The 12,706-nt window shown below is 38.5% G+C and overlaps 1 protein-coding gene across 4 annotated transcripts in view; it reads left to right on the top strand.

Annotated features, from left to right (window-relative positions):
* The window catches only part of dacha (dachshund a), a 159,931-nt gene that overhangs the window by 132,791 nt on the left and 14,434 nt on the right, over positions 1–12,706 (top strand). Inside the window, exon 8 of one of the 4 annotated variants that reach the window (XM_077196415.1) lies at positions 12,418–12,465. The exons of the other annotated variants lie outside the window; for them this stretch is intronic. Within the exon in view, the coding sequence (XP_077052530.1) occupies positions 12,418–12,465 (48 nt within the window). The remainder of the gene's footprint in view (positions 1–12,417; positions 12,466–12,706) is intronic. 4 annotated transcript variants of the gene reach the window in all.

The following is a 12,706-nucleotide window of genomic DNA, read 5'->3' as shown; positions in this document are numbered from 1 at the left end:
TGAACGTTTTAAAATCTTCCCGGTCTACTGACATTTATTATGACATCCACTTCAAAAATTACAATGCTCATGATAATTTTTGTTAGCTACCATCCACAAGTAAATCCACGTCACCAGCTCATTACTCTTGGACAACGATTCCTTTGAAATATACGGAGCTGCCGCAGAAACGGAAGTTCAAAGACAAAATTTTAAAGACGGCTGCAGGCTTGTTTCTCTCTGTCTATACATGTCTAAATATTATTAGAATGAGGTTAAGAACAAATTCCTCTACATATAAATGCAAATAATCCATGCGGTTATTAGTGAATGTATTGTAGTAACAATGCAAAAGCCCATTCGGAAAACACACCACTCACATGTGAGATGTAGATCAAGTTTTAAACAGCGTCTCAGGAACAATGTAGTAAATTGCAGCTGACTCCTAGATGATGTCAGTTTAACGCTGCTGAGTGTATTGACACCACGCACAACATTTTAATGCAGGCCGATGCTCGTTAGTTAAATTTACACCTGTTGGTTTAGACTTGCAGTATATTAGCGTCACAACACTCTTTTAATTAATGACTTAATTAGGAGCTTAACTGAACATGTATGAAGTTCATATTTATGGCCTGTGTGTGTAGTTGAGTGCAAGAGAGCTGTTAGAGCAGCTAAGTGTATCATTTATCATTATAAGAAAATGCTTTTTTTCTTTTTCTATGACACAAAGATATAGAGGTGTGTGTGTGAGAATCTCAGATGTCGTGGTGTGTGTGGGCACGGTTTCTGGAGCGTAACTTGCGCGCGAGTGTGTGTTGGTACAGCAGGTGGCGGCCCCTAACGCATATCACACACAGGGCTGCTGGGAGGAGACAATGCAAAGATGCCCTGAGGCTCTCTTAAAGAGATTCAGTGTGCACCTGGCCTCCGACCATATTTTATTAATGTGTCTGGAAAAGAATCTACCCCAAACACACACAAATGCGTGAATACCGCTCTTGTTTTTGAAAGTGCATCATGTTGCATTTACTGCAGGGATGAAAAAAGAATGCAGGAAATTTAGGTCACTGACCACATACTTACACCCGATGTCTTTCTTTTTTATCTCTCAATATCTCCTGATCATCCCAACAGATTCCAAACTCACCGTCACACAGACTTTATATCTTCAAATACGTATCAGTAGACTTCTGCACTACCATTTTAACCTACACACACACACTGCAGCGGGTCTCTCTTGAACACCTGAGAGGATTGACTTGGTTAAGATTGGCCATGATTATATCAAATATGTCTGCTATAGTTTACTTCTGCGATGTGCTGTCCAAGTGTGCTACATGCTGTTATGAATTCTGTTCATGTTATTGTGTGTCTGTTTATTGACCTTCAGTAATTCATCCCCCTTTTACTTCATATCCTCTGTCTCCAAGTGTTTTTTAATTATCTTTAATTTTATGTATTTTTAGTTTTATGTATTAAAACCACTTATATGACATGCAACAGATTTTAAAATCTCTCTTTTTTTTCTTTTTCTGCTGAAAATGTGAGTGCTGTTTGCAAAACTTGCCACCACAATACTAGGGTGTTCTGGGTGGTTGCCAGGATGTTGCTGTGCAGCTGCTAGGATGTTGCTTATTGGCCTAATTAAAAAAAGCCATCCCTATGGCTACGTCCGAAATCGCATACTCTCGAGTAAGGACTTATTTTGAATAAGTAATTACTTCACGACAGCTTAGAAAAAAAACAGTCCTTTATAGTATGAGTGTGTGGAGTATGAATATAATGAATATAATAATAACCTACCAACGTCAGTCGCGTCGCTTCACTGCCATTCACAAATCCTCTCCCTTGGCCTCATGTGATAGTAAAGTGTCCATCATACGCACACTTTAGAATCTCGCCGGAAGAAATAGTTGATCCGGGCACTTTTTGCCTACTCTTTTTTGAGTTCACGGACATACTACTCGTCACATACTGTTTTTCGAATGCTATATAGTAGGGAAGTATGCCATTTTGGATGCAGCATACTGTAAGTCTCTGATATTCTGGCCCCTACATGGTCTATCGGACTATTTTGCCTGACAGGTGATAATCATAAATCTAATCTCTCAGAAAAAAAAAATCAGCTACTCAAAAAGCAGCTTAATTTGAGGTATACTTTATATTTATATACGCTAAAGTTTAATCCCTAAAATTGAAATCTTACTGTAATATCCCTTCATTTTGGTAATATGCATTGTCAAAAGTGTAGTGATGTTTGAACCGCAGCTCACAAAGTCATTTTCAAACCATTTTCTGTTGATCAACATGGCAAATTTGCCTGACCAACGTGATCCCGATGGGGAAATCTCTCGCCCTCAAACGTAATTCACGATTGCATGGATTCCTATTGAAATGACTGGATTTTGCCAATGAAAATTCACTGAACAATGGTAAATATGACTGCACCTCAACCACAAATCTACGGATCTAAAGTTAAAAAGATCAGACGCTCACAAACGTAGATTATTCAGGGCCAATTTTCCCGAATCTTCACGAAAGGGCCATTGAATTTTAAGCACTGTTAGGCCTCTGTGTGTGTGTGTCGGTGATGATAAACAAAGTGACGTGGTGGTACGTGGTGATGAATGGTGAAGCCCGGGGCCAGGAGCACTGTGTTTCAATGGGACTTTAGTGAGTGAACCCCCTCTCTAGCTCTCCATAAATCACTCGTTCTCTTTACCTCTCTTCCTCTCTTTCACTCAGGGCTGGTTGAATGCCAACAGGAGCTGCTCTCACTGCAGGCAGGGTCTCTCATTTCTTCCATTAAAGAGCAAAAGGAAATTCTGATATTATGTGTGGTTTTGGTTCATATGCAAACCATTTAGCACACACTAACATTAATCTTACAATCAGGCCACTAAAATTGAAAAAAAGTGTAACGAAGCCATACAGTGCATGTAAGAATGATTTATTCTTGTTAAATAGTACACCCTACACTTTTACACACATCAATGACACTGTTTTATCATTAGGTGGCCTATTATTGTTGTTAATTGAATCCCAAACCATTGAACAACATTTATGAGTGAAAACCAAGCGACCAAGTTTACATGGGCTAATTTTAACATATTGTTTGTTTAGGAGGATAATTTAAAACCACATTAGCATAAAATTAAATTTTTATTTGGAGTGGACGGAGAACGATAAACTGTAAATGTTGGATGGGATCTGTCCAGTTTAAACAGGAAATTGTATTATTGACATGGTATTAATGGTAATTTGCTAAGCAAACATAGAATTCAATCATATTTACAGCCCATTTTAATGTGATTAATGGAGCATTCAAGTCAAAAAGATCTAATTTATGAGTCGAACACCATAAACGGCACCACAAAGTTGTAATTACGAGTAGGAAAATCTTTGGAATTCTTTGAGCACTGAGATTTTGAGTTGTGTCATGCGGAAAACATGACGGTTGCAATTAATGTAGCATCTATATTGAATTCAATTTGTTAAGTTTAATTGCTACAACCAAAGTGATTTGAATGCAGCTAATCTAGTGATTACGACTTCCTAACACGTAAGTATGAACTTCCCAGAAAGAGCAATATTTCAAAGTATATTGAGAAATACAGGGCAGGGCTTGATTTTGTCCATCAAGAATTGATTGAATGGTGAAAAGTAATCTCAGGTTGTTGGAGGAGTTAAATAGTTCAAACTAAGATTAACCCAGTAGACTTCCATTCATGTTGCCTTAAAAAATAGCCACAGCACTAGGATCATTTCATTTACACCTTGATTGGGATGAAATATAGGTCCTATAAGAAACAAAGAAATATGGATGTCTGATTTAAATTTGACTTATTCAAATGACAAATTGGCAAATATGCATAACATAGACCTGACAACATGCTATGCAGGTGCCACCGTGTTTTTCTTTGATTTTTGCTTCTCAGAAATCACTTCATTGTACACTTAAAATCTAGTCCAGAGTCTATATGTGTTGTATGATAATGTGCTAATGTATCTGGCTTAAGCTGATGTGAAGCACTTTGGCTGTGGAAGCACTTAGTGTACATTTGTGTGTGCGAGAGGGAGCATGGGTAGGCCGAGACTTGTGCTGCGTAATTGCTCTGTCCAGTTTTCCACAGAGTAGATATGTAGCATCTGGTTACAATCAATGTTTCCTCTGCTATTATGAAATTAGCTGCGCGGAAATGATTTGAAATGGCCTGTAATGATTTCTGATAGAAATGTGCGCCATTGTTTCGCCCTTTGAGATAAGCGTGCTGGTAAATAAGTCACAACAAACGTAAAAGGAAACCGAAGCGATCGCTTTACCTCGTTCCAAGTCCGGGATCTGTCCTCAAACAGCATATGCTTGGCTTTTCGAGCCTTGTATTTTAATCTTCATTTTTGTTTGTTTATTCGCAAGCCCCTCCTTCAGATATGTGCAAAGGGGACCATCCATGGGCTTTGAAGACCCTTTTTGATCATTAGGTTGATTGCTGTTCTAAGCGTGTTTGTGATGGTTTAATTAAACCAAGACCCTTTGCGGGGCTCCAGCGGCCCTAGAGAGCTCTCCGGCTGGAGGGTTAGAGGGTCTCCTCACGGCGCACGTTTTTTTTTTCTTTGTGTTAACGATGAGGAACAGATATTAGGTGAGGGAAATCAATGACATGTTGGAAAAGAAAAAGTAAACAGTTAGCAATTTGGGGCAAGGTTAGCACGGCTGAAAGTCACCCCACAAAAACGACATTTTTGGACGAGAACACAAGTGATAAATGATGTGCGCTCTATCTCCTCTCTCTCTCTCACACACACACACACACACACAGTTGAAGGCAGAGAGGAGGAGAAGGGTGAGGACAGGTGCTTGTGTTCTGCTCTGGTTCTGAGGGAAGAGTTGGAACAGGTTTTGTCTCTCAGGCTTGCACAGTCTCCTGTGTGGTGTCACTATCACATCTGAAGGAACGCTGCCCCAAGGCGGACAGAGATACTCGCAACGATAAAAGAAAACAATACACAAACCAGAAGTAAATAATTCCAACTATCAGTTTACAGGGAAAACAAAGTGATGAGCATATAGACCTGCATGGTTTTAAAAGGTTAGTTCACCCAAACATGAAAATGATCCCATAATTTACTCACCGTCAAGCCATCCTAGGTGTAACTGACTTTCTTCTTTCAGCCAAACACAATCAGAATTGTATTAAAAAATATCCTGGCTATTCCAAGCTTTATAATGGGAGTTTTTTAATGGGATTTTGAAACCCAAAAAAGTGCATCCATCCATCATAAAAGTAATCCATACGGCTCCGGTTGGTTAAATAAAGGCCTTCTGAAGTGAAGATGTTGAGTTCCGGCGGAAGAGTGACCTTTGACCTGACACATGATGTATTGATGAATTTAATAGATGTTCATTATGATATCTTGTCCGAGCTAATTAGATGAGCTTTTTAACCACTTAGCACTATGCTGAGCTATAGGCTAAATTGTTAGCTTGCTAACCAAAGATGCCGACTCTTTGGACTCTTTAGACTTTGATACAAAAATGTTTTACGGACACTGCAACGGTTGTGATATGATGTCACACTCCATGCTGTTTTTATTATAAACATAAATTTAACATATAACAAATAGTTAAAAAATATACCATTTACTCAACTTTACAGCAAAAATATGCGTTCTTTTAATGCAGCCAAGAGGTCACGACGTGACGTATCGATCTTCTGCTGGTCACACGTCTTCACGTAATGCTAATTCACAGTTCAGAGTTCACCAGACTTGAACTTTGGAATGTAGCAAAATGCAAAACTCTGCGTATGAGCTTGCGTTTCCGGTCTGATGCATTCGCGTGCACATGAATGAAAGTCAATGAAAGGAAAAGTGTTTTGTGACCATCCCTTAACTGATTCCAAAATTACATAGTAGGTACTCAATTTGAATAAAAACTTTGCGACCATTAAAAAAAAAGTATGTTATGAATGAAATACGGGCATTCGTAATCCCGATGGAAGTAGTAGGTAACTTTTTTGTCCTACTGCTTTATTAATACTATGGATTTAGACACTACTCTTTTCACGTTCTGTTTTTTACTTGCAGTATATTTGGATGCAGGGCAAAAGTCCAATTTACTACCTGTTAATAATGCTGCAAAAAGAGAAGAAGTCACAGAGGAGTTTACATTTCCAAATAAAGAAAATGAAAGAACATTGGACTGCATGAGGAAAACGTTCTCGTTGGCGTCTCGGGTTCTTGTCCCTTGAGACGTGTTCATCTCGCAGGTCCATTCCTCCTGCACGCAGGTTAAGGGCTGCTGTGTTGACCTAGTATTCTTCTCATTTAATATTCCACCTTCTGCTCTTCACACGCTAATTGGGGGAGAAGGAAATGCTCATTAAGGCTCATTTCATGTACACATATTCATTAGGCACCGGGCTGGAGTGTCAGGAAAACGCAGCCAGGCCTCTTTTCTAGTTTGTTTACTTTTCTGTTTATTTGCAGGTGTATTTGTTCGTTTAAATTGCCCTTTCCTGTAGTCTCCTGTTGACTTAAGCGAGAACGAGCCCAAATTAGTTCTGTTTGTTTTTAGTCTATGTCGTTGTTTTAAAGAGAGTTTTATACTTGGTGAAAGTTAGAATATTTGTGGGTGCTTGTGGATCTTAAAATCCTTAAAAGCCTGGCCTAGTCTTGTGGTTCGGGACATATGCTCTGACACATTGAGCGGTGGTGCTTGCTTAGAAAACAAAGGTTTGAGTCCAGTTCATATTATTTCCTTTACCCTTACCCACATCATTTCCTGTCTACTTATACCAATCAATGAAAGTGAGAAAATGCTCAAGTCAAAATGCAAAAGTCACTGTACTGTTGATTTCTAGTTAGTTTTTCTACTATACTGATACAGCAAGTCAATGCAGTGCCACTTTTATAGCTCTCATTGCACCATTTAGTCTTAACTATTCTTTCATTTTGCATTCCCACCATCCTCTATCTTCCAGAACAGCCCAGACGTGTTCTGCGGTCCAGCCTTCATATGGTTGTTAAAATGTAATATACACTAATACCCCCTCATTCACTTCCTCCTTCAACCTATTACTGCTAGGGCTTTTTATTGTCCTGCTTTCATCTTTTTTTCGTGTATACGTATGTATCGTGGGGGTTAACTAACGAACATTGGTCCTTTGCTTTGGTTGAGCTCATTAAGTGCTTTGTGCATTTCCTTTTAGGGGGCCTGGTTTTAATGTAGCTTGTTATTCTGTGCTCTAGTGAATCAGGGGCCCTGTAGACCTCAAGTTTTGGAAGTGTAACCCCTGAGAATTATTTGAAGTCGAAGAACGAAATTAAGAGGTGATAGGGAGTGACTCGTGCACTGTATCATTTTCATTGACTTTCATTTACTGTGCCGGTAATATAGCCTGCGGTTTGGTGGTAGGAAGTTTCTGTGCTTTGTTGAATTTTTTTTAAAGCAAGTCAACAAACCAGAGGATCTTTCTGATTAGTAACTTTAAATAGATTTGTGCATTTATGAAGAGAATGGCAGTGTTGCATGGGCCACCATAAAGCTTGAGTGCTGTGAATGGTTTTTAAATGCGTTCTTATGCAGTTGCTAGCGGTTGTAGGTGGTTACTTGTGAGCAGTGAACAGTTTTTTTTTGTGTGCAATTTTTGTTGTTTTTGTTGGAAATTTTGCCTTTAAAAAATAGCTGTGTATTGGTCAGCACTGTGAATTCACATGAACAACTTGAAAATTAGCCAAATCTTCATGGGGAACTTTTTCGCCCTCATGCAAAACTCCAAACAATTGTGAAGACCAGACCTTTACTGCACACTAGGTTACCTATTTTCATGTAAATTTCAGGTAGTCGTGTGGATTGAGGGCTGTCCAATGTTTGTGAATTGGTGAGGTTGTTCATCTAGGAGTTTGTTCTGTCGTGTTACTCCTCTGTGAGTTGGGTCTGATTGGACTGTGTCTCACAGCTATAAATACCACCCTGGCGCTTGAATTCCCATGCTTTAGGGCTCCCCTGGTGCCTCCTGTCAAACACTGCCATCTTGTTGGGAATAAATGTCTAACTGGCAGAGGGGTGATCTGTCTCTCTCAAGCTTTTTGTCTCCAGCAGGCTTACGCTCCTTCACAGTTTGTGTGCCATAGCTTCGGCGAGAAGGTCTGATCTCCTCTTGTTCGCCTTATTCTCTTAATCTCATATTTGTAAACTTACTCCTGTTTTATTTCTCCTGTGTTCTCCTTTTTCTTCCTGATTTCTCTTAATCACTACTGCAAACTCTTCTAACCATTGCCATCCAATCATTTCCCCAGAGGCACAAACTGTTCAGAACAAGTGTTTTGTGCTCATTTAGCCTTATGTGATCGACAGATGAGACGGACTGATAATGAGGCTATAATGATAACGATTATGATAAGGAAGCTTATTTTAGGACAATTAAGATATTTCGTATCCTCACATTATTTGTTAAAATTACCCTCCAAAGCGCATTGTAGTGATGCAAAAAAAGACAAATTTTTATTGCTATGATTCCAAATAAATTCAGTCTTAAAATGCAAATAGTAAAAATAATATATTATTCAAATGTTAAAATATTTATACATCACATTAGTATCTATGTTAATTTGAATGTAAAATAAAATCATTGTATTACATATTAAATTATTAACTACCTTTTATATTACTTAATATTTTATGTATACCTAATTACATTAATCTCATGAGGATCACCATTGAGAATAGTGCGATTTACATCAATAATAATAAAATTAAAACATCCGGAAATTATGAATTGAGTAAATGTGCTTAATTGCCATTGAAATTAGAATCGCTATTCACTGCACAGTCTTAAATGGTACTTAAAGGCTTATTTTCATTTTTGATTTAGGGGTAAAATATAAGACAACTGAACAGCCCTCGTCCTAACCGGATTTCATCAAAACAAGGCAAAGCGAATAGTAAAGTCAGCAGCTACAACTTTTTAGTCAGAATGCATCATTATACACACTTGTCACTAATTTCCTCTCTCATGACATTATTAATATAGTGCTAAAAAGGACCTCACAGTTCAAAACAACCTCAAATAATTAGTTGTTGCCCATCTTTTAACATTTACTCTGGCAATTATGGTGATTAGATGTGTGCCTTGATCTTCATATGTAAATCTTTGTGTAAACAAACCTATATTAGTGTGCACGCGGGTCCGATCATGTGCGAGTACCTGACAAAAACACTGTGCCGTAGATGCACACTAAATTACCCCCTAATTGGATCCCTTTGAATATTCAAGAGACGTCCCCCTCCGACACATGTACAAAATAAAAACTAACAAATATGTGGGGGCAAGAAAAGCACACTGGGGTTAAAGGCGCGGAGGGAGAGAGCCTTCTTTCTCTCGTTCCTGTCCCCGGCATCTGTTCATCCATATGGAACAGGGGGCAGAATCCACTGTCTCTGGGAAGGCTGACATTATGTCAAGCTGAAACCATCTTTAGTAGAAAAGTTCGAGGAAGAGACATGAGGAGAAAGCGTTTACGAATTTGATGAGGTTCTAGTTCAATTGAGAACACTTTACATGGATGATGACTAAGTTGACGCACTAAATAAGTGTTAAAAGAAAGATAATATAAATATATATACACACACACACACATATATAAATCTTTGAAAGCTAAATCAAGCTTTTCAATTTGTGTAAATCTCAAAGCTAAGCTTCTGTACCTCTTTTTTATTTTTTTACTCTGGTGGCCATGGTGGTACTTGAGTTTCTTTGTTTTTGACCAGTAAGAAAGCTTTTTCCAGAAACTTCATATTGTCTTTATTTTTAGTGGACAGCAAATAAAAGGTCTGATTGATGAATAATTGATTGCAGTGGTCAGTTAAAAGAAAAAAGCACTTCCCTTCTTTTTGTTAGTTTATTTATTTATCTGTTTGTTCACTTTGTACTCTCGTCTGGCGGTGTTTCGTAGGGTTGAGTGGATGGATGTGTTTTGTTCGGTGGGACAGGTATTTTTTGTGTTACATGCGTCTTTTAAAAATATTTACATTTGCAGAAAATGATTCAGTATGGTCTTCTGCCGGGAACCAAAAATACATTTTTATCCAACAAACATTCATGTACAAACAAACAGATCCCATTGTGCTTGGCCTAACACACACACATACTCTCTCTCTCTCAAACACACACAGTATCATTACTCGTGCACATTACAGTGAGGGGAGACAGAACGGGGGCACTTTGTAAATGTCATGGGCCGAGGGCTCTTCCACCCTCTTTGCTGGATGGAATAAAATGAATTGAAGTGAACACTATCAGCAGCCGCAGCAAGATAAATCTGTCGTTTAAAAGGGACTTGCAATTAGGTGTGCACGGGCCAGCAGGAGGGCAGGGCTTTCAAGAGCCTGCTGCCATTAACCTCCTTTCTACTGCCGCATTGACCTGGGATGTGTAGTTTTTAGTTCCCTAAGCTTGAATTTCAGTCATCTACGTACCAAAAAGAACTACAAAGAGGTTGATGTTGAATTTTAGCTCGTTCATGAAACAACATTGGAAGCCCATGTTACTAAGTAAAACTGAATGAAGGATAGGATTTTGATAAATTTAAGTGACTTAAATCTTTTCATTCAATTCAAGATTTGTTTCCTGATTTGTTCAGTGACCCTTTATTTGCAAGTTACATCGTTAAACCAGTAGGTGGCAACAAATCAGTCTTTTTGTGAATTATGAACGAGTCACTGAATCTTTAATTTAACAGAATATTGAAGCAAAGTCACTTTTCATAATATTTTTTTCAAATTGTGACGAAATAAAAACCAGGCAGTTGAGATTTACTATACAGTATATATCGCTTAACATGAGTGTACTCTATGTATGCGAATAAAGTTGGATATAATATATAGTATATATATATATATATATATATATATATATATATATATATATATATATATACAGCTTTATATATAGAGCTGTGCTATTTACATTGGCTACATTTTGCAATGATATAAACAATCAGCCGAAATTTGCTATATAGGATATATACATCGCTTTGTGTTTTGTATGTATGCAGGTAAAATAGGATGTACTATATAGTATAGATACAGACAGTATAGATACAAATAATCTTTGTGCAATGTTGACTTTAAAGCCTACACTGTCTGTAATTGAACACAGGGAACAGATGCACGGCCGTCACTGATAAACACACACCCTCTTGCACTTTTAAACATTTCTGCGGTCTTCACCTCCAGCTTTATCTCACAGTTCACCTCACACCTCTCTCTCCAGCGTCCCCTTCCGCTCACCCCTTTTCTCACCCTATCCTTCTTCCTCTCGCACGCTTTCCTCTTCACACTCTATCTGCGTGACCTTCATCTGCTCGCCACTTTCAGCCGGCACCAAAAACTTAATCACACACTGTCAACCTGTAAGGAGAGGAGGAGGAGGGCGAATTCTTCCCCTCTTTCTCTCGGCTCCTCTCTTCTTTAATGCCCTTTGCAGTGGCGAGTAAGGAAGGGGGGAAATTTATAGCTGGTGGGACAGGTGGGGTATGAACAATGGGCAGAAAGCAGTGCAGGGTTATCTGGTGGGGCGCGGGAGAGCGTGCGGCAGGGAAATCGATGTGACCCGTGATACACTGTCATCACAATTCCCACCCCAGCCGTCCTATTTGTCTTGCGTAGGGAGCCCTGGATGGGCCGTGTCAATGTGTGCTGAGAGAGGCCCTGGCCAGATTAGCCGGGGTGAATCATGACTGCTCGCACTCTTTCTTATTCAGCCCCAGTTCTATCTGTTATTGCTGGTGCAGTGGGGCTATAGTTTGTGGCCTGGCACTGTGGGTGGGAGGGGTTGCCTATGGGGTTTGTGGATAAAATATGGATTGTGTGTGTGAAAATAAGAGATTAACAACTATATGGAGGTTTAGACACAGCAGCTTTCTGTTTCATCAGAAATACACGGCGAAGTGCTCACTCGGTTTATATTTTCCCCGCTGAGTGATATTCGCATTTACTGGTTCTGAGTGTACAGTCTCGCTTTGATCGTAGCCAGTTCATCCTCTTTGAAAAAAAAAGTATGCTGTATGTAACTCACTTTAAGGTGAAGTAGCTTCTTTTTAGATTAAAGTGCATTCTTCTATCCCAGTTTGTTATGCAGAGACTAAAAGTGGGCAATTTGTAGGTTGATTTTATAACCGTGGCAACATTAAAATATTGCTCTGTTTGTTCGAGGGATCTGACCGACAGCGCAACAACTCAACCAATGGTGTGAGTTTGGGGGTGGAACAATGTGTTTGGCCAATGGTAGAGAGGGGGAGTACTTGAGAAACCTGTCAGTAAACAATCTTTTTAATTCTGCTTGGTGACAGAAATTACAATTTACTTAAAATCTATGAATTTCATTGCAATAGGTTTTGCACTAAACTGATTTTTTTTGTGTGTCTGTGTAGAAACTATTTTCATTAAGAAATTGCTTCACAAACAACAACAAAGAAATGGCAAGTAACACTGAATTAAACGTAAAATGTTGAAGAAAAAGTGACATTAATTGTATTTTCTTGTAAAACGTACTTAAATGTTTTATTTACAACTTCCAAAAATAGTTTTTACAGTTTAGTAGTCAACCGATAAATATCGATAAAATGTACACACATCAGTTTATAAATTATTGTTAATAAATTATTTTTTATTGTTAAAAATATTAGATGATATACAAATAAGTTATATAACGTTTGCCTT

The sequence above is a fragment of the Siphateles boraxobius genome, unplaced genomic scaffold (genome assembly GCF_051911475.1).
Source record: "Siphateles boraxobius isolate OS27281-9 unplaced genomic scaffold, OSU_SipBor_1 11, whole genome shotgun sequence".
Taxonomy (NCBI): Eukaryota; Metazoa; Chordata; class Actinopteri; order Cypriniformes; family Leuciscidae; genus Siphateles; species Siphateles boraxobius.
Note: the sequence above shows the minus strand (reverse complement) of the source record. Positions and strands in the feature narration are given on the sequence as shown.